This window comes from Nerophis ophidion, linkage group LG20, assembly GCF_033978795.1.
Source record: "Nerophis ophidion isolate RoL-2023_Sa linkage group LG20, RoL_Noph_v1.0, whole genome shotgun sequence".
Classification (NCBI taxonomy): Eukaryota; Metazoa; Chordata; class Actinopteri; order Syngnathiformes; family Syngnathidae; genus Nerophis; species Nerophis ophidion.
This window is the reverse complement of record NC_084630.1, coordinates 47,211,894-47,235,358: the sequence shown is the minus strand read 5'-3', so window position 1 is coordinate 47,235,358 and position 23,465 is coordinate 47,211,894. Positions and strand designations below refer to the sequence as shown.

General features: G+C 39.5%; 1 protein-coding gene across 4 annotated transcripts in view; it reads right to left on the bottom strand.

Annotated features, from left to right (window-relative positions):
- The window catches only part of LOC133539228 (protein kinase C beta type-like), a 137,039-nt gene that overhangs the window by 42,181 nt on the left and 71,393 nt on the right, over positions 1 to 23,465 (bottom strand). For all 4 annotated transcript variants that reach the window (XM_061881401.1, XM_061881404.1, XM_061881400.1 and 1 more), the window contains exons 5-11: positions 7,649 to 7,777; positions 7,045 to 7,201; positions 6,847 to 6,981; positions 1,921 to 2,017; positions 1,709 to 1,852; positions 1,466 to 1,639; positions 1,308 to 1,399 (exon numbers count right to left, since the gene is read on the bottom strand). In XM_061881401.1, coding sequence (XP_061737385.1) covers positions 1,308 to 1,399; positions 1,466 to 1,639; positions 1,709 to 1,852; positions 1,921 to 2,017; positions 6,847 to 6,981; positions 7,045 to 7,201; positions 7,649 to 7,777 — 928 coding nt within the window. The remainder of the gene's footprint in view (positions 1 to 1,307; positions 1,400 to 1,465; positions 1,640 to 1,708; positions 1,853 to 1,920; positions 2,018 to 6,846; positions 6,982 to 7,044; positions 7,202 to 7,648; positions 7,778 to 23,465) is intronic.

The following is a 23,465-nucleotide window of genomic DNA, read 5'->3' as shown; positions in this document are numbered from 1 at the left end:
CCATAAGTACTGGGACTTATTGTGCAAATGTAATTGTCTTGTAATTAATGTACATCAGAGCTGTTCAATTTTTTTGTATTTTTTTTCTCACATCACACTCAAATTTATAAGCGCAGACCTACATTTACCGCATGCCTTTGTTAAGCGCCAGAGAGAGAAGAGGTTTTAAATTAATTAGCGCATGCCTGCCTTTACCGCAGGGGTCGGGAACCTTTTTGGTTGAGAGAGCTATGAAAGCCAAATATTTCAAAATGTATTTCCGTGAGAGCCGTATAATATTTTTTAAACACTGAATACAACTAAATGCGTGCATTTTTAAATAAGACATGTGATGTCTTTGTGCTCATGTTTTGTTTAGTTATGTTCTGTCTTGTTTTTGACTCCATTAGTTCCTGTTTTTGTGCACCCTGGTTTGTTTTTGTTTCCATAAATACCAATCAGTTCACCTGTTTTCACGACTCACGCACCTGATTCACTTGAACTCATGTACCTGTTCTCAATCACCACGTCACGATTTAAGCCTGCAGTTGCCAGGTAGTCAGCCTGGCGACATCACCTTCTACTCACCCTCTATCACCTCTTATACACCTATGTTATCCATGCCGATGATCCATGCTCTTTCTCGGTCCAGGTAAGTTTTTCATGCCATAGTTTGTAAGTTTTATTTTATGTTCATAGTTCTCCCATTGTGCGAGTTTTAGTTTTCATAGCCAAGTTTTTAACCTCCACTGAGAGCGCTTATTGTTTATACCCTTTGTTTTTTTAATATTTTTGAGTTAAGATTAAAGATGTCATTACCTTCATGCCATGTCCGTTCCAATCTCTTTGCACCACGGGAAAACAAATCACACCATAGTCCAGGTCTTGACAAGACCAACATTTTTAGAGTATAATAGGTCTCTTATTCTTTTTAATAACATTGTTATTCTAAATTTAACCGATAATAAATATAACACCTCTTACTATTAATGCGACATCTTGAACAGGTGCGATAGAAAACGGATGGTTGGATTAAAATGCATGAGAATGTTTTATAATTTGAACGTTATTTTTAACACTGTGATTACCAGCGTAATTATTAATTACTTATCCTGTTAAGCGATGTCAGCTAAGATTTATCTGAGAGCAAGATGCAGTCATCAAAAGAGCCACATCTGGCTCTAGAGCCATAGGTTCCCTACCCCTGCTTTACCGCATGCCTTTGGTAAACGCCGGAGTGAGAAGAGGTTTTAAATGAATGAGCGCCCCGGCGGCAATTCAAGGAAATACGGTAGCCTGATGAAGTGTTGGACTTGGTTTGTACTCACACAGCATGGGGCTCCTTGAACTTCCCCACTTGTTGGATCTGGTACATGAGGTCCCCTCCGTTAATATACTCCATGACGAAATACAGTCGGTCCTGGGGGCCAAAGAAGACTCTCCGTTAGCAGCAAAGAGCAGCGTGCGAGAGGAGAGGGAGTGTTACCATGGTCTGGAAGCAGGAGTGCAGCTGTGTGAGGAAAGGAGGCTTCCCGGCCAGAGCCAGGACCCTCTTCTCCACCATGGTGCACTCCACGTCATCGTCCTGGATCACCACGTCCTTCTTCAGGATTTTCACGGCGTACAACTCGTCGGTGCCTTTCCTCTCGGCCAGCATCACCTGAAGCCAGCCGGGCCGTGAGGAAGAGCAAATAGAGCGCCGACGTTCCAAGTCCCAGACAGGAAGTACCTTGCCGAAGCTGCCCTTTCCAAGGACCATGATGAAGTTGAAGTCGGAGAGCTTGATGCGGTCCTGGTTGCCGTTGCTGTCGTACTTGCAGACTGAGGAAGAGGAGGAGGAGTCTGCCGCCTTCCCCGGGCCCACCTTTGCCCTCTGGGAGGAGAGAGGTGGTTAGCAGTGAAACTAAAGACTTGACAGCTAATGCCTCCTTGCTGACTCACTGCAAACTTTTCTCGCAGCTCCTCATTGCCGTCTTCACCGTCGGGCTGCACGGGAACGTTAAAATACTCTCCTTCCTCCTGGGACAGAAGCTTGAACCTTGGCGGAAGGATGAAACAAAAGGAAATCGGTTAGATATTGTCCAGTCGGATTGCACATAAATCTCAATCTTGCAATCTGATTTCTGGGGGAAAAAAATGAAAGACTACTTATCAAACTCGGGTTGTACGGAGTACCAAGACTAGTGTAGTATCGCGGTATTAATGAATCAAAAACGGTATTATACTCTGTTTGAAAATTGTTTTTTTAACGGGCATGACGGCGCGTCGTCACATCATGACATTGGTGGGTTTGCAAGCAGAGGAGCATGTTGGGCAGCGCACGCACACAGAGTACTTACAAGCAGACACAGCGGGCAAACAGAAAAAGGAAAAAGGACGCATTTTGGCCTAAAAAGTTAAGATAATGATGAAGTTGGGGCGGTATAGCTTGGTTGGTGGAGTGGCCGTGCCAGCAACTTGAGGGTTGCAGGTTCGATTCCCGCTTCCGCCATCCTAGTCACTGCCGTTGTGTCTTTCGGCAAGACACTTTACCCACCTGCTCCCAGTGCCACCCACACTGCTTTAAATGTAACTTAGATATTGGGTTTCACTATGTAAAGCGCGTTGAGTCACTAGAGAAAAGCGCTATATAAATATAATTCACACTAATTCACACAGTCTGATTTCTGGGGGAAAAAAATGAAAGACTACTTATCAAACTTGGGTTGTACGGAGTACCAAGACTAGTGTAGTATCACGGTACTAATGAATCAAAAACGGTACTATACTCTGTTTGAAAATTGTTTTTTTAACGGGCATGAAGGCGCGTCGTCACGTCATGACATTGCTGGGTTTGCGAGCAATGGAAAATGTTGGGCAGCGCACGCACACAGAGTACTAACAAGCAGACGCAGTGTGTGGACAGAAAAAGGAGAATGGACACATTTTGGCCAAAAAAGTTAAGATAATGATGAAGTTGGGGCGGCATAGCTCGGTTGGTGGAGCGGCCGTGCCAGCAACTTGAGGGTTGCAGGTTCGTTTCCCGCTTCCGCCATCCTAGTCACTGCCGTTGTGTCTTGGGGCAAGACACTTTACCCACCTGCTTCCAGTGCCACCCACACTGCTTTAAATGTAACTTAGATATTGGGTTTCACTATGTAAAGCGCTTTGGGTCACTAGAGAAAAGCGCTATATAAATATAATTCACTTCAATTCAATTCACTTCAAGTTATAGAAGAGGGTGGTATTTACCGCAGTGGTCCCCAACAACCGGGCCGCGGCTGGATTGGTACCGGGCCAAAGAATAATTTTTTATCCCAAAAATTTTATTTTATTTTTTTATTAAATCAACATAAAAAACACAAGATACACTTACAATTAGTGCACCAACCCAAAAAACCTCCCTTTTTCATGACAAAAATAAATAAATAATAATAATAATAATAATAATACCCCCCCAAAACCCCTGCGGGACAAATTATCAAACGTTGACTGGTCCGCAGCTACAAAAAGGTTGGGGACCACTGATTTATGGTACATAAAGTCATGCAGGCAGTTGTAATATTTGAGCGATCCAACCGGCTCCTTTATTTGAGAGGACTTGTTCCAGTTTTGCACACGTTTCCATTCATTTAAAAAATATAATGGGAATTATTTCCATCCATCCATCCATCATCTTCCGCTTATCCGAGGTCGGGTCGCGGGGGCAGCAGCCTAAGCAGGGAAGCCCAGACTTCCCTATCTCCAGCCACTTCGTCTAGCTCTTCCCGGGGGATCCCGAGGCGTTCCCAGGCCAGCCGGGAGACATAGTCTTCCCAACGTGTCCTGGGTCTTCCCCGTGGCCTCCTACCAGCTGGACATGCCCTAAACACATCCCTAGGGAGGCGTTCAGGTGGCATCCTGACCAGATGCCCGAACCACTTCATCTGGCTCCTCTCGATGTGGAGGAGCAGCGGCTTTACGTTGAGCTCCTCCCGGATGGCAGAGCTTCTCACCCTATCTCTAAGGGAGAGCCCCGCCACCCGGCGGAGGAATTATTTCCATTGTTTGTTATTACAAATGCAGAGTTTTTAAAAGATGCAAGTGATAAACGCTTATTTAGTGAAAGGAAAATCAATGTAAAACTCGACTGATCCTACGTCCTTTTTTCCCCGGACATGTCCTCTTTTGCGGGACTGTCCGGGCTGTCCGGGCGGGGTTTCTTAAATAGCTCAAATGTCCGGCGTTTTGTGTCAAGGTTGCATTTATTTCCAATGTACGTACAGGGTTAAGAAGGGTTAAAAACAAAACGTATTGTGAAGGTTTTGCGTAGGCAGCAACAGTCGTGAGTGTCAAGCAAGGCATACTTGATCAACAGCCATACAGGTCACACTGAGGGTGGACGTATAAACGCCAACACTGTTACAAACATGCGCCACACTGTGAAGCCACACCAAACAAGAATGACAAACACATTTCGGGAGAACATCCGCACCGCAACACACAAAAACCCAGAATGCCTTGCAACACTGACTCTTCCAGGATTCTACAATATACACCCCCCGCCCTTCTCAACCCCGATTAGTCCACTTTGAAAAATACTTTTGGTGGAAGATTTTGCATATTTTGTGTGTTTGCCATATAAAAAACATAGTTTTGTTTGACCAAAAAATGGCAAAAACAAAAACACAAACATAAAAAAAACTAAAACATTTTGAAAGAGGAATTGATGTGAACTTGATGTAGACCAGTGGTCCCCAACCTTTTTGTAGCTGCTTGATAATTTGTCCCACGATTTTTATTTTTTTTTGTCATGAAAAATTGAGGTTTTTTGGGTTGGTGCACTAATTGTAAGTGTATCTTGTGTTTTTTATGTTGATTTAATAAAAAGATTAAATAAATTAAAAAATAAAATAAAAAATTCTTCTGCGGCCGGTACCAATCGAGTGGTGATTGGGGACCACTGATGTAGACACCAGAGATTTAAACATTAAATATTAAATGCATGTATGCCCTGGCACAGCATTATCATTATTTCATGACCCAAGCAAAACATATGCATAAGCATTTGTCTTCTTTGTATATAAACCCCGTTTCAATATGAGTTGGGAAATTGTGTTAGATGTAAATATAAACGGAATACAATGATTTGCAAATCCTTTTCAACCCATATTCAGTTGAATATGCTACAAAGACAACATATTTGATGTTCAAACTCATAAACTTTATTTTGTTGTTGCAAATAATCATTCACTTTAGAATTTGACGCCAGCAACACGTGACGAAGAAGTTTCAAAAGGTGGCAATAAATGCTGATAAAGTTGAGGAATGCTCATCAAACACTTATTTGGAACATCCCACAGGTGTGCAGGCTAATTGGGAACAGGTGGGTGCCATGATTGGGTATAAAAGCAGCTTCCCAAAAAATGCTCAGTCTTTCACAAGAAAGGATGGGGCGAGGTACACCCCTTGGTCCACAACTGCGTGAGCAAATAGTCAAACAGTTTAAGAACAACGTTTCTCAAAGTGCAATTGCAAGAAATTTAGGGATTTCAACATCTACGCTCCATATTATCATCAAAAGGTCCAGAGAATCTGGAGAGATCACTCCACGTAAGCGGCATGGCCGGAAACCAACATTGAATGACCGTGACATTCGATCCCTCAGACGACACTGTATCAAAAACCGACATCAATCTTTAAAGGATAACACCACAAGGGCTCAGGAACACTTCAGAAAACCACTGTCACTAAATACAGTTGGTCGCTACACCTGTAAGTGCAAGTCAAAGCTCTGGGCCCGATATCATCTAAGATGGACTGATGCAAAGTGGAAAAGTGTTGTGTGGTCTAACTAGTCCAATTTTTGGGGGGAAACCGTGGACGTTGTTTCCTCCGGATCAAAGAGGAAAAGAACCATCTGGATTGTTCCAGGCGCAAAATTGAAAAGCCAGCATCTGTGATGATATGGGGGTGCATTAGTGCCAAAGGCATGGGTAACTTACACATCTGTGAAGGCACCATTAATGCTGAAAGGTACATACAGGTTTTGGAACAACATATGTTGTCATCCAAGCAACGTTATCGTGGACGCCACTGCTTATTTCAGCAAGAAAATGCCAAAGTACGTGTTACAACAGTGTGGCTTCGTAGTAAAAGAGTGCGGGTACTAGATTGGCCTGCCTGCAGTCCAGACATGTCTCCCATGGAAAATGTGTGGCGCATTATGAAGCGTAAAATATGACAACAAGACCCCGGACTGTTGAACGACTGAAGCTCTACATAAAACAGGAATGGGAAAGAATTCCACTTTCAAAGCTTCAACAATTAGTTTCCTCAGTTCCCAAAAGTTTATTGAGTGTTGTTAAAAGAAAAGGTGATGTAACACAGTGGTGAACATGCCCTTTCCCCACTACTTTGGCACGTGTTGCAGCCATGAAATTCTAAAGTTAATTATTTGCAAAAAAAAATAAAGTTTATGAGTTTGAACATTAAATATGTTGTCTTTGTAGCATATTCAACTGAATATAGGTTGAAAAGGATTTGCAAATCATTGTATTCCGTTTATATTTACATCTAACACAATTTCCCCACTCATACGGAAACAGGGTTTGTATGTTATACTCTTCTGACACCACCAGATGGCAGTATAAGTGTCCACATAAGTGGCCATAAGACCCCAATTCAGTAGTGTACACCATTTTGGAATTAAGAGCTAAAAGTTGCTGTCCACGCATGTGGCCACTAAGCCTTTAGGAAAGCTGAACAAGAAGAGTCTAATAATGATGATTCAACAACAGCCAAGTCATTTCTTTAAGGTGTAGTCCACCATGCTGACATGGTACAGTAGGTGAGCAAAAACCAAAGACACTATATGACGTCACATGGACAACCTCCATCTTATCTTACCAGCCGTCTACTCCTTGTTTCTGCAGCTCCGAGACGCCAAAAGACAGAGCGCCCATGAAGTCGTTCCTGCTGGTCAAGTCCCAGTCCCAGATCTCCACGGACAGACGGCGGCCGTTGTCGCTTTCTTTCAGGTTGCTGACGGAGGAGAGGACAGGTGAGCCACATCTTTGTTTCGGGAGGGAACCAAATATGGCTCACAAGGTGAAGGTCTCATCCCAGGTGGGGTTGAGGCAGCTTTTGATGGTCTTGGTCTTCTGCTTGCTCTCACTCTTGGGATCAGGGACCAGTTTGAGCTTCACGTAGGGGTCCGACAGGCCGTTGGGGTCCATGGGGACCAAGTTCCTGGCCTCTTTGACTGTGGAGAAGTGGGATGTAAACAATGAAACGTTACTCCACTGGGAGAAGAAGGTAGTACGAGGAACAGTTCCTGGTTAGCTAGGGTTCCAATGTGACCATACGTCTAACCAATCATGTGACCACATTCCTGCAATCTACTGATCAAATCAGAGCTGCGGATTCCGTTAGATCTGGGAAATGCACGGTGACCTCTCCAGGTCATTGTCCTCGGCCCTAAATAGATCCGACACTTAACAACAGTTTAGTTTCTGCGCCGCCATCGACCTGCAGCCGTCTGCTCCAGACAAAGCTGGCACACCATGTGGGCCAATCGTTGCAACATTGATCAGCTTAATGGGCTCTCTGGTTTTGGTCTCAGGTGCAGACCAAAACTTCTCTCTCCCTCTCTCTAGCTAAGTCTATTTGCGTGGTCCACGTTTGTGTCCACGGCAGAGCGAGTACTTACTCGTGACGGTCAGCCTGTCCTCGCTGATTCCGGCCGAAATTTGGATGCGCCCTCTCCTCTCCGTGTGATCCGTCCCACACAGGCTGGGCACGTTAGCCACGCAGCGCTTATGGATGTTCATCATGCAGTCTGAGACAACACATGAAGTCTTCTCATTAGCACCAGCAGAGACAATGAGTACACACTCAAAAATCTGCACAAAGGCTAATGACAACATTCATGCAGTCCTGGTCAAAAGTGTACGTACACTTGTAAGGGACATCATGTCATGGCTGTTTTGAGCTTCCAATCATTTCTACAAGTCTTATTTTTTTGTGATGTAGTGATTGGAGCACATACTTGTTGCTCACGAAAAACCTTTTTATGAATTTATTATGGCTCGACCGAAAATGTGAGCAACCAAAAGTATACGTACAGCAGTGTTCATATTTGCTTACATGTCCCTTGGCAAGTTTACCAGCAATAAGGCGCTTTTGGTAGCCATCCACAAGCTTCTGCTTCAGTTTTTCACCACTCCTCTTGACAAAATTGCTGCAGTTCAGCTAAAGGTGTTGGTTTTCTGACATGGACTTGTTTCTTCAGCATTGTCCACACCTTTAGGTCAGGACTTTGGGAAGGTTGTTGTAAAACAGGGGTAGAGAACCTATGGCTCTAGAGCCAGATGTGGCTCTTTTGATGACTACATCTGGCTCTCAGATAAATCTTAGCTGACATTGCTTAACAGGATAAGTAATTAATAATTATGCTGGTAATCACAGTGTTAAAAATAACGTTCAAATTATAAAACATTCTCATGCATTTTAATCCAACCATCCGTTTTCTATCGCACCTGTCCAAGATGTCGCATTAATAGTAAGAAGTATTATATTTATTATTGGTTAAGTTTAGAATAACAATGTTATTAAAAAGAATAAGAGACCTATTATACTCTAAAAATGTTGGTCTTGTCAAGATCTGGACTATGGTGTGATTTGTTTTCCCGTGGTGCAAAGAGATTGGAACGGACATGGCGTAAAGGTAATGACATCTTTAATCTTAACTCAAAAATAATAAAAAAACAAAGGGTATAAACAAAAGGCGCTCTCAGTGGAGGTTAAAAACTTGGTTATGAAAACTAAAACTCGCACAATGGGAGAACTATGAACATAAAATAAAACTTATAAACTATGGCATGAAAAACTTACCTTGACCGAGAAAGAGCATGGATCATCGGCATGGATAACATAGGTGTATAAGAGGTGATAGAGGGTGAGCAGAAGGTGATGTCGCCAGGCTGACTGCCTGGCAACTGCAGGCTTAAATCGTGACGTGGTGATTGACAACAGGTACATGAGTTCAAGTGAATCAGGTGCGTGAGTCGTGAAAACAGGTGAACTGATTGGTATTTATGGAAACAAAAACAAACCAGGGTGCACAAAAACAGGAACTAATGGAGTCAAAAACAAAACAGAACATAACTAAACAGAACATGATCACAAAGACATGACAGGTCTTACTTAAAAAATCACGGATTTAGTTGTATTCAGTGATTAAAAAATATTATACGGCTCTCACGGAAATACATTTTGAAATATTTGGCTTTCATGGCTCTCTCAACCAAAAAGGTTCCCGACCCCTGTTGTAAAACCTTCCTTCTAGCCTGATTTAGCCATTCCTTTACCACTTTTGAGGTGTGTTTGGGATCATAGTCCTGTTGGAACACCCAACTGTGCCCAAGACCCAACCTCCCCCCTGATGATTTTAGCTTGTCCTGAACAATTAGGACAGGGGTAGGGAACCTATGGCTCTAGAGCCAGATGTGGGTCTTTTGATGACTGCATCTGGCTCTCGGACAAATCTGAGCTGACATTGCTTAACACGATAAGTAATGAATAATTCCACTTGTAATCACAGTGTTAAACATAACGTTCAAAATATAAAACATTCTCATGCATTTTTATGTTCAAGAAGTTGCGTTAATGGTAAGAAGTAATTTATTTATTATTGGTTAGTGTTGGCCTTGCCCTCCTGGGGGTTCTTCAGACCACCAAGCACCGACATGAGAGCCTGTTTTAGGGTTAAAATAATGCTGTTTTTTTTTTTATTAGTCTCTCAATTGCTTTCCTGCAATTGTCTTTTTCTCTTTCGTCCTCACTCGCACTCTGGCTCCAGCCCCAACCCTGTCTCTCCTCCTGGCTGCTGCTTACAACAGAGCGACAGGTGATTAGATAAACAGGCCCAGGTGGGCTATCTGCGCACCTGTCGCTGATTTCGAGGCCGGTCCTGGCAAACTCCCTCTTTGGTGCAGGCCCGCAGGCCACGGCCCCTCCACAGTTAACTTCAGAATAACAATGTTAATACAAAGAATAAGAGACCTATTATACTCTGGAAATGTTGGTCTTACTTAAAAATGCACGCGTTTAGTTGTGTTCAGTGTAAGAAAAATATTATATGGCTCTTAGGGAAATACATTTAAAAATATTTGGCTTCTTGGCTCTCTCAGCCAAAAAGGTTCCCGACCCCTGAATTAGGAGGTAATCCTCCTTTTTCATTGTCTCATTTAAAGCAGCAGTTCCATTGGCAGCAATGAGCGGCATTGATTTTAAGCCAATTGGAAAATGTAGGTTTTACTTTCAGAAATCGACATTTATGTAGAAACATTTTTGCTTGCAGCATAATAACAGAAATGTTGATACTAGTACTACCCATTGTAACTTGCAACACAAAGTTTTGAATAAAAGTCTAAGTATAAATTATGGTTTTTTTTGTATTTTTCACCAAATAATGCTTTACATTTTCAGAGTGCGGCCCTTCGTGTTACATACTATCATTTCCCCCCAAAATAATCAGTGGCCTAGTGGTTAGAGTAGGTTGTGAGTTCAAACCCCGGCCGAGTCATACCAAAGACTATAAAAAATGGGAGCCTGTTTGGCACTCAGCATCAAGGCTTGGAAATTGGGGGTTAAATCACCATAAATTATTCCTGGGCGCGGCACCGCTGCTGCTCACTGCTCCCCTCACCTCCCAGGGGGTGATCAAGGGTGATGGGTCAAATGCAGAGAATAATTTCGCCACATCTAGTGTGTGTGACAATCATTGGTACTTTAACTTTAAAACAGGCCCAGAGCATAATACTACCGCCACCATGCTTGACGGTAGGAGTGGTGTTCCTGGGATTAAAGGCCTCACCTTTTCTCCTCCAAACATATTGCTGGATATTGTGGCCAACATGTTTTGTTTCATCAGACATCACATGGACAAATATAAGACCTTCTTGAGGAAAGTTCTGTGGTTAAATGAAAAAAAAATGTTGCTGTTTGGCCACGATACTCAGCAATATGTTTGGAGGAGAAAAGGTGAGGCCTTTAACCCCAGGAACACCATTCCTACCGTCAAGCATGGTGGTGGTAGTATTATGCTCTGGACCTGTTTGGCTTCCAATGGAACTGCTGCTTTAAATGGGACAATGAAAAAGGAGGATTAGCTCCACATTGTTCAGGACAAGCTAAAATCATCAGAGGGGGGGTTGGGTCTTGGGCGCAGGTGGGTTTTCCGACAGGACAGAGACCCCACACAACATACTTTTTACTTTTACTCAAGTAAATATTTGGGTGACTACTCCTTACTTTTACTTGAGTAATAAATCTCTGATGTAACAGTACTCTTACTTGAGTACAATATCTGGCTACTCTACCCACCTCTGAGTTCAGCCATTATAAATTCATAAAAGAAGCAAACTTTATAAATATTTTTTGTGAGCAACAAGTATGTGCTCCAATCACTACATCACAAAAAAATAATAAATGATTGGAAAGTCAAGACAGCCATGACATGATGTCCTTTACAAGTGTACGTAGACTTTTAACCAGGACTCTATGAAAACAAGAATAAAGTCCCTCTCACTTGTAATGTCAGAGCCGGTCCACTAGATGGCAGACATGTGTCACTCAAAGTACATCACAGCTCATTAATAACATGACTTCCTTTCTAACATAGTTAAGAATGAAAAAGGTAGTTTAGTGTCATCATCCCCTTTAAATAAATAAAAATGTAGCACAACAGGGACAACACGTCCATAATTGTTTCTACTCATACACAAACATACACTAGCTTAAAGCTAAAATGCACCATAAATGTTAAATAGGGCTGTCAAATTATGATTGTTTATCTCCATCCATCCCATCCATTTTCTACCGCTTATTCCCTTTTGGGGTTGCGGGGGGCGCTGGCGCCTATCTCAGCTACAATCGGGTTCATCTCACTTTTGAATTTGGATTAAACACAGTTGATTACTCGCTTGCATGATTAACATTTGCCATAGACAATAATCCTGTTATGTGCACACAAACGTCTGTTCATTGTCAGAATGTCATCCAGCAAGCTTTTGAAATGCTTGTCCTTTATTTGCACAACACTCTCATCTCTACTTCTTCCAGCTTTGTATTTTGCCAGGAGTCAGACTCTCCTCACTCACTGAGCGTCTTGCGGTTAAGGTGAAAGGTCAAAGTAAATGGCATGATTAATCTAAGTGTGCACAGTACAGGTTTCAAACTACAGGCCCTGGGGGGGGGGGGGGGCAGATCTGACCTGCCACCTCATTTTATGTGGCCTGCAAACAATACGCTTTTTAATAAAGTACAAACCCCATTTCCATATGAGTTGGGAAATTGTGTTAGATGTAAATATAAACAGAATACAATGATTTGCAAATCATTTTCAACCCATATTCAGTTGAATGCACTACAAAGACAAGATATTTGATGTTCAAACTCATAAACTTTGTTTTTTTTTTGCAAATAATAATTAACTTAGAATTTCATGGCTGCAACACGTGCCAAAGTAGTTGGGAAAGGGCATGTTCACCACTGTGTTATATCACCTTTTCTTTTAACAACACTCAATAAACGTTTGGGAACTGAGGAAACTAATTGTTGAAGCTTTGAAAGTGGAATTCTTTCCCATTCTTGTTTTATGTAGAGCTTCAGTCGTTCAACAGTCCGGGGTCTCCGCTGTTGTATTTTACGCTTCATAATGCGCCACACATTTTCCATGAGGGACAGGTCTGGACTGCAGGCGGGCCAGGAAAGTACCCGCACTCTTTTTTTACGGAGCCACGCTGCTGTAACACGTGGCTTGGCATTGTCTTGCTGAAATAAGCAGGGGCGTCCATGAAAAAGACGGCGCTCAGATGGCAGCATATGTTGTTCCAAAAGCTGTATGTACCTTTCAGCATTAATGGTGCCTTCACCGATGTGTAAGTTACCCATGCCTTGGGCACTAATGCACCCCATACCATCACAGATGCTGGCGTTTCAACTTTGCGTTGATAACAGTCTGGATGGTTCGCTTCCCCTTTGGTCCGGATGACACAATCTCGAATATTTCCAAAAACAATTTGAAATGTGGACTCGTCAGACCACAGAACACTTTTCCACTTTGCATCAGTCCATTTTAGATGATCTCGGGCCCAGAGAAGCCGGCGGCGTTTCTGGATGTTGTTGATAAATGGCTTTTGCTTTGCATAGTAGAGCTTTAACTTGCACTTTCAGATGTAGCCACCAACTGTATTTAGTGACAGCGGTTTTCTGAAGTGTTCTTGAGTCCATGTGGTGATATCCTTTAGAGATTGATGTCGGTTTTTGATACAGTGCCGTCTGAGGGATTGAAGGTCACGGTCATTCAATGTTGGTTTCCGGCCATGCCGCTTACGTGGAGTGATTTCTCCAGATTCTCTGTACCTTTTGATGATATTATGGAGCGTAGATGTTGAAATCCCTAAATTTCTTGCAATTGCACTTTGAGAAATGTTGTTCTTAAACTGTTTGACTATTTGCTCACGCAGTTGTGGACAAAGGGGTGTACCTCGCCCCATCCTTTCTTGTGAAAGACTGAGCATTTTTAGGGAAGCTGTTTTTATAGCCAATCATGGCACCCACCTGTTCCCAATTAGCCTGCACACCTGTGGGATGTTCCAAATAAGTGTTTGATGAGCATTCCTCAACTTTATCAGTATTTATTGCCACCTTTTCCAACTTCTTTGTCACATGTTGCTGGCATCAAATTCTAAAGTTAATGATTGTTTGCCAAAAAAATGAAGTTTATCAGTTTGAACATTGAATATGTTGTCTTTGTAGCATATTCAACTGAATATGAGTTGAAAATGATTTGCAAATCATTGTATTCCGTTTGTATTTACATCTAACACAATTTCCCAACTCATATGGAAACAGTGTTTGTACTTTATATTTATTTCTTCTTTCTGTTTTGACTAAAAAAACAAGTACATGTACTATATGCAATTGCATATATGTGTATTTAATATGATCTAATAATGTAACAAATATAATATTATACATTGTAGATATTTTTTAATCAAATAAATACAAAGATCTACGTGACTTATGTATTAATCTGTGACAATAATGTTTTTAATATTAATGTAATGTTAGTTACATCTGTATGAATTTAGGTCGTAAAGTAGCTTTAATGTGTAATAAAGAACTAATAGTTTCTGGTTCCCTAATAATGTAACAAATATTACATCATACATTACAACATGTTTTTCTTAAAAATAAACTGACTCAAATATCTGTTTGACCTATGTATGAAATGAATCTGTAATAATAATGTTGTTTATATTATTGTAATGTAATTAATTTAGGTTGAAAACAAGTTATATACAGTAATAATGAAATATTAGTAAATAATGTAACAAATATATCATACATTACAAAATGTTTTTCTTAAAAATAGCACACTCAAATATGTGTTTAACCTATGTATGAATCTGTAATAATAATGTTTGTATTAATGTAATTCATTAATTTTGGTTGTGAAGTAGTTATAATGTGCAATAATAATGAACTATTAGTTTCTGGTTCCCTAATAATGTAATAAATATTACATTATCATACATTAAACATTGTTTTCTTAAAACAACTAAAATATTTGTTTGACTTACGTATGAATCTGTTGTAAAAAAAAATGTAAATAATAATGTAATGTTAGTCACATTTGTATGGATTTAGGTTGTAAAGTAGTTTCTGGTTCCTTAATAATGTAACAAATATTATATTATCATACATTACAAACACTTTTTTCTTAAAATAGAATACTCTCAAATATGACTTATGTATGAATCTGTAATAATGTTGTTAATATTAATGTAATGTAATGAATTTAGGTTGTAAAGTAGTCATAATGTGTAATAATAATTAAATATTAGTTTATGGTTCCCTAATCATGTAACAAATATATCATACATTACAAAATGTTTTTAAAAAAATAACATACTCAAATATCTATTTGACCTATGTATGAATCTGTAATAGTACTTTTTATATTAATGTAATTAATTAAAATAATAAAGTAGATATAATTTGTAATAATAATGGACTATTAGTTTCATTTTTCCTGATAACGTAACAAATATATCATCATACAATAAAGATGTTTGTCTTAAAATACTCACATATCTGTTTGACTTATGTATAAATCTGTTACAATAATGTTGTTTATGTTAACGTCATTAATGAATTTAGGTTGTCAAGTAGTTATAATCTGTAATAATAATGGACTATTAGTTTCATGTTTACTAATAATGTAACAAATATATTATCATACATGACAAACACTTTTTTCTTAAAATAAAATACTCTCAAATATGATTTATGTATGAATCTGTAATGTTATTTTTAATGTAATGTAATGAACTTAGGTTGTAAAGTAGTTATAATGAGTAATAATAATAAAATATTAGTTGTGAGTTTCTTAATAATGTAAAAAATGTTATGTTTTATAACATACAATAAAAAATGCTTTCTTAAAATAAAATACTCTAATAGCTATTTGACTAAATGTATGAACAAATATATTATCATACATTACAAACACTTTTTTTCATAAAATAGAATACTCTAAAATATATATATGACTTATGTATGAATCTGTAATAATATTGTTATTAAAATGCAATGAATTTTGGTTGGAAGGTAGTTATTATCTGTAATAATAATGAACTGTTAGTTTTGTGTTCCCTAATAATGTAACAAATATATGATCATACATTACAAACGTTTGTGTTTAAAACAAAATCTGACTAATGACTTTAAAGCAAGTTATATTGAACTTATCATTGCAAAAAATGACAATTGATTTTACGGTAAAAATAAACTGGCCACTGTAAAAAAAAAATAGGGGTAGTGTTTTTTTATTTCCAGTAATACACCGTAAAACAGCAACAACACATTTTTTGAGTAAAAAAAATAGCCGGTGCAGATTTTACGATTAAAACCTTGTAAAAACGACACTAGATTTTACGGTAAAAAAATCAAAATGGCCACCCATTCGCCAGAATTTCACCCTTAAAAAAACAAAATACTGTTTTTCTATTTCCAGTGACCCACTGTGAAAAGAACTACCGTATTTTTCGGAGTATAAGTCGCTCCGGAGTATAAGTCGCACCTGCCAAAAATGCATAATAAAGAAGGGAAAAAACATATATAAGTCGCACTGGAGTATAAGTCGCCTTTTTTGGGGGAAATTTATTTGATAAAATCCAACAGCAAGAATAGACATTTGAAAGGCAATTTAAACTAAATAAAGAATAGTGAACAACAGGCTGAATAAGTGTACGTTATATGAGGCATAAATAACCACCTGCTATGTTGACCTAACATATTATGGTAAGAATCATTCCAATAACTATAACATATAGAACATGCTATATGTTCCTTTACCAAACTATCTGTCACTCCTAATCCATAAATCCCATGAAATCTTATATGTCTAGTCTCTTACGTGAATTAGATAAATAATATTATTTGATATTTTAAGGTAATGTGTTAATAATTTTACACATAAGTCGCTCCTGAGTATAAGTCGCACCCCGGGCAAACTATGAAAAAAAACTGTGACTTATAGTCCGAAAAATAAATTTTAAAGGCAGGCCGCTCTGTCGCCAGAATATTTCCATTAAAAAAAAACAGTGGAAGGTGGTTACTTCTTGGCATACACATTGATTGACATGTGTGCAATTGTAGTTCTGGACTGTGCATGTTAAAAAAATATATATATTTTAAAAAAAACTATTTTTTCTATTTACAGCTGGGGTGACCAAAGTGAAGCCGAGGGCCATTTGCGGCCCGCAACTAATTGTATACCGGCCCGCCACACATTCTGGAAATGCTGTTGCAAAAATAAAAAAGAACACTTAAAGGGGAACATTATCACCAAACCTATGCAAGCGTCAATATATACCTTGATGTTGCAGAAAAAAGACCATGTATTTTTATAACCGATTTCCGAACTCTAAATGGGTGAATTTTGGCAAATTAAACGCCTTTCTGTTTATTGGTCAGAACGTGACGTCGCCGAAGTAACACACCCGCCATTTTCATTTTAACATTATAAACACTGGGTCTCAGTTCTGTTATTTTCCATTCTTTCGAATATTTTTTGGAACCTTGGAGACATCATGCCTCGTCGGTGTGTTGTCGGAGGGTGTAACAACACTAACAGGGAGGGATTCAAGTTGCACCACTGGCAAGAAATCTGCCGCCAGACCCCCATTGAATGTGCCAGAGTGTCTTCACATTTGACCGGCGATGCTAAGACAGACATGGCACAGAGATGTATGGATAACCTGCAGATGCATTTGCAACAATTAAGTCAACGAAATCACAAAGGTGAGTTTTGTTGATGTTGTTGACTTATGTGCTAATCAGACATATTTGGTCGCAGCATGACTGCCAGCTAATCGATGCTAACATGCTATGCTAATCGATGCTAACATGCTATTTACGCTAGCTGTATGTACATTTGAAACTAGATACGCACATTTAATGCGAAACAAACACTTACCAATCGATGGATTTAAGTTGCTCCAGTGTCAAAAGATGCGAAAGTCCTGATCGTTTGGTCCGCACATTTTACCGGCGATGCTAATAAGGCAGCCATGCTATGGGCCACTTCATTAGGTACACCCATGCTATGGCCAAATAGCGTCGAATATTCGCTCAATAGCTTCAATTTCTTCTTCAATTTCGTTTTCGCTATCTGCCTCCATACTCCGACCATCTGTTTCAATACATGCGTAATCTGTTGAATCGCTTATGCCGCTGAAATTCGAGTCTGAATCTGAGCTAATGTCACTATATCTTGCTGTGGTAACCGCCATGTTGTTTGTATTGGCAGCCCTGTATGACGTCACAGGGAAATGGACAGTCGCATCGCAAATAGCGAAAATCAAGAACTTTAAAGCTTTTTTTAGGGATATTCCGGGAGGTGTAAAATTTAGAAAAAAACTTCGAAAAATAAAAACAAGCCACTGGGAACTGATTTTTATTGTTTTTAACCCTTTTGAAATTGTGATAATGTTCCCCTTTAAAAAAAGGGAAATGAGGTGAAATCTAACGAGAAAAAGTTGCAATGTTGACACAAAGCTGCCATGCAGGCTGTTTTTTTTTATTTTGTCTTTCTTTATTCTTCTGTTTTTGCCATTGCTCAAAAAAAACAAAAAGACAAAAAATCTATGTTATAAATAATTATTTTCAAGGCTCCAATTATTTCAAGTATTTCACTTTAAAATGTTTTGTGTTGTAAATATTGCATACATTGTGTGGTTGCCATATAAAAATACCAAAGTTTTCTTTGACAAAAGAGCATAAAACAAACAAAATAATAGTTCAAATGTAAAATTGATAGATTTTGATCCTGTATCTTATGTGTTGAAAGTAAAAAAAAACCTTTATGAGTGGTGCACCTTTTGGATTCCAAATATATTTAGTGGTATTTTTTTTTTATCTTTTCACTGTGATTACTCAAAAATATAAAGTAATTAAAATCAATGTTGTCCTGCATTATTGATCTTTTAGGGCTTTAATTACTAAATACTTCATATTTCAGTTATACTATAAAATAAAAAAGAAGTTTTTGACATAAAAGCCACAAAACCTTTTTTTGTATTACTTTATATCAACTTGAAGTTGATAGCGATTTATTGTAAGCGTTAAATAAAAAATTTAAAAAAATAATAATAATAATAATTTAACTTATTTTTAACATTTTAATGACTGAGACCTTTTATGGTCCCTGGGACCCTTAAAGGTAAAATAAAAATTTAAAAAAATCCATACATTTTGTTCTGGTTTGAAAATGACAAAATATCATGCTTTCATTTTTTCATGTGCGGCCATCAGTGGAAAAAGTTTGGACACCCCTGGTTTACAGTAATATTCTGTAAAAAACAATCAATTTTAGGATAGAATTATGGCTACTGAGCTGCTTGTCTTCAGAGTAGGTAAAACCAGATCTAATAATCAAATGCAACGGTGTAACAATATCAAACATATTTACAGGTGCTGTTCATATTATTAGAATATCATGAAAAAGTTGATTTATTTCAGTAATTATATTCAGAACGTGAAACTTACATATTATATCAATTCATTACACACATAGTGATATATTTGAAATGTTTATTTCTTTAAATTTTGATGATTAGTACTGACAATTACTGAAAATCCCAAAGTCAGTATCTCAGAAAATTTGAATATTAGTTATGACTAGTACCAAAAAATATTTTTTAGAAATGTGGGCCAACTGAAAAGTATGAACATGGAAAGTTTCAGCATGTACGGCAATCAATACTTAGTTGCAGCTCCTTTTGCCTGAATTGCTGCAGCAATACGGTGTGGCATGGAGTCCACCAGTCTGTTGCACTCCTCAGGTGTTATGAGAGCCCGGGTTGCTTTAATAGTGGTCTTCAGCTCTTAAGCATTGTTGGGTCTAGCATCTCGTATCTTCCGCTTCACAATACCCCGTAGGTTTTCTGTGGGGTTAAAGTCAGGTGAGTTTGCAGGCCAATCAAGAAAAGGGATACCATGGTCCTTAAACCAGGTACCGGTAGATTTGGCACTGTGTGCAGGTGCCAAGTCATGTTGGAAAATGAAATCTTCACCTCCATAAAATTGGTCCGCGGCAGGCAGCGTAAAGTGTTCTAAAACTTCCTGGTAGACTGCTGCATTGACCCTAGACCTCAGGAAACACAGTGGACCAACACCAGCAGATGACATGGCATCCTAGACCATTACCGATTGTGGAAATTTGACACTGGACTTCAGCCAACGTGGATTCTGTGCCTCTCCTGTCTTCCTCCAGACTCTGGGACCTTGAATGACTGCTCGCTGACTGCTCTTGTTGCAAAAAAGCTAAGTATCGTTCTATCTGTGTGATTTTAACTGTTTTGCAGCTTTATTTACAACTTAGCAAACCAGCCACAATTAAGTGTATTCCCGGGGGCAGAGCACCTGACATTGAAGCTAATCTTAGGGAGCTAACTCGCAACAGGTCTAGTAAACACGTACGACAGGCTAACTGCACCACTAGTTATGCGAATATAGTAATACACGTTGGCTCCAATGACGTTAGGATGAGACAATCAGAGATTACAAAGAGAAACATAGCCAGGGCTTGTAATCTCGCCAGAAAGATGTCCAGGCATCGAGTAATTGTCTCTGGCCCCCTGCCTGGGAGAGGCAATGATGAGAGATATAGCAGATTAGTCTCTCTTAACAAGTGGCTGGATAGCTTCTGCAGACAACAGGGATTTACGTTTATTGATAATTGGCCCTCTTTCTGGGGCAAACCTGGCTTGCTGAGGAGAGACGGCCCTCACCCTAACCAGGAAGGCGCTATCCTCTTGTCTCGGAACATAGACTTCGCATTGAGCCACATTTGACTAACTGCACTAGAGCAAGCCCGGTCACAGGCAATTACAGAGCCTGCTAGCCTGGGTATGGAGTCAGTTAAGATAGAACTAGCCAGCGCCAGGCTGGATGATCCCTGTACACATAGCAATTTTCGTAGAATAATACACAACTCACAAAATGTTTTTTCTACTGTGTCTATGACTACGTCAGAGTTAGACATGCGTTCAGTTTATCGCAGCGCCAAGTAGACAATCTGAAAATTCCCGTCATATCAATTCCTAGATATGGTCGTAATTATTTTAAGTACACTGCGCATAATAAACGCAACATTATTAATATTGCTACTACGGATAATTTTATCAACAACTCCTTAAAACAGCCCACTACCTATAATATGGGCTTTCTAAACATCAGATCTTTGTCTCCCAAAACGTTATTAGTCAATGAGGTCATTAGAGACAACAACCTTAACGTCATCGGTCTTAGCGAAACCTGGCTTAAACCAGACGACTTTTTTGCGATAAATGAGGCATCCCCTCCTAACTATACGAATTCGCATATTGCCCGTCACCTCAAAAGGGGAGGGGGTGTCGCACTAATATACAACGAAAACTTTAACTTTAGTCCTAACTTAAATAATAAATATAAATCGTTTGAGGTGCTTTCTATGAAGTCTGCCACACCTCTGCCTCTGTGCCTGGCCGTTATCTACCGCCCCCCAGGGCCCTATTCGGACTTCATTAGTGAATTCTCAGAGTTTGTTGCTGATCTAGTGACGCACGCCGATAATATAATTATAATGGGGGACTTTAATATCCATATGAATACCCCATTGGACCCACCGTGCGTGGCGCTCCAGACTATAATTGATAGCTGTGGTCTTACACAAATAATAAATGAACCGACGCATCGCAGTGGTAATACGATAGACCTAGTGCTTGTCAGAGGTATCACCGTTTCCAAAGTTATGATACTCCCGTATACTAAAGTAATGTCCGATCATTACCTTATAAAATTCGAAGTTCAGACTCATGTTCGGCAAGCTAATAATAATAATAACTGCTATAGCAGCCGCAACATTAATGCTGCCACAACGACGACTCTTGCGGACCTACTGCCCTCGGTAATGGCAGCATTCCCAAAGTATGTGGGCTCTATTGATAACCTCACTAACAACTTTAACAACGCCCTGCGCGAAACCATTGATAGTATAGCACCGCTGAAGTTAAAAAAGGCGTACGCCATGGTTTACTGAAGAAACTAGAGCTCAGAAATTATTATGTAGAAAGCTGGAACGCAAATGGCGCACGACTAAACTTGAGGTGCACCATCAAGCATGGAGTGATAGTTTAATAACTTATAAACGCATGCTTACCTTAGCTAAAGCTAATTATTACTCAAATCTCATCCGCATTAATAAAAACGATCCAAAATTTTTGTTTAGTACAGTAGCATCGCTAACCCAACAAGGGACTCCTTCCAGTAGCTCCACCCATTCGGCAGATGACTTTATGAAGTTCTTTAATAAGAAAATTGAACTTATTAGAAAGGAGATTAAAGACAATGCGTCCCAGCTACAACGGGGTTATAGTAACACAGATACGACTGTATATACGGCGGATACTGCAAATATCCAAAATAGTTTCTCTCGTTTTGATGAAATAACATTAGAAGGATTGTTACAACGTGTAAATGGAATAAAACAAACAACATGTTTACTTGACCCACTTCCTGGGAAACTTATCAAGGAGCTTTTTGTATTATTAGGTCCATCAGTGCTAAATATTATAAACTTATCACTTTCCTCGGGCACTGTTCCCGTTGCATTCAAAAAACCGGTTATTCATCCTCTCCTTAAAATACCTAACCTCGATCCTGACCTCATGGTAAACTACGACCGGTGTCTCACCTTCCCTTTATTTCGAAAATCCTCGAAAAAATTGTTGCAGAGCAGCTAAATTAACACTTAGCGTTTAACAATCTATGTGAAACCTTTCAATCCGGTTTCAGGGCAAATCACTCGACTGAGACAGCCCTCGCAAAATTGACTAATGATCTATTGCTAACGATGGACTCTGATGCGTCATCTATGTTGCTGCTCCTCGATCTTAGCGCTGCTTTCGATACCGTCGATCATAATATTTTATTAGAGCGTATCAAAATACGAATTGGTATCTCAGACTCAGCCCTGTCATGGTTTGACTCTTATCTTACTGATAGGATGCAGTGCGTCTCCCATAACAGTGTGACCTCGGACTATGTTAAGGTAACGTGTGGAGTTCCCCAGGGTTCGGTCCTTGGCCCTGTACTCTTCAGCATCTACATGCTGCCGCTGGGTGACGTCATACACAAATACGGTATTAGCTTTCACTGCTATGCTGATGACACCCAACTCTACATGCCCCTAAAGCTGACCAACACGCCGGACTGTAGTCAGTTGGAAGCGTGTCTTAATGAAATTAAACAATGGATGTTCGCTAACTTTTTGCAACTTAATGCCAAAAAAACGGAAATGCTGATTATCGGTCCTGCTAGACACCGACCTCTATTTAATAATACAACTTTAACATTTGACAACCAAATAATAAAACAAGGTGACTCTGTAAAAAATCTGGGTATTATCTTCGACCCAACTCTGTCCTTTGAGTCACACATTAAAAGCGTTACTAAAACGGCCTTCTTTCATCTCCGTAATATCGCTAAAATTCGCTCCATTTTGTCCACTAAAGACGCCGAGATCATTATCCATGCGTTTGTTACGTCTCGCCTCGACTACTGTAACGTATTATTTTCGGGTCTCCCCATGTCTAGCATTAAAAGATTACAGTTGGTACAAAATGCGGCTGCTAAACTTTTGACAAGAACAAGAAAGTTTGATCATATTACGCCTGTACTGGCTCACCTGCACTGGGTCCCTGTGCACTTAAGATGTGACTTTAAGGTTTTACTACTTACGTATAAAATACTACACGGTCTAGCTCCAGCCTATCTTGCCGATTGTATTGTACCGTATGTCCCGGCAAGAAATCTGCGTTCAAATGACTCCGGCTTATTAGTGATTCCTAGAGCCCAAAAAAAGTCTGCGGGCTATAGAGCGCTTTCCGTTCAGGCTCCAGTACTCTGGAATG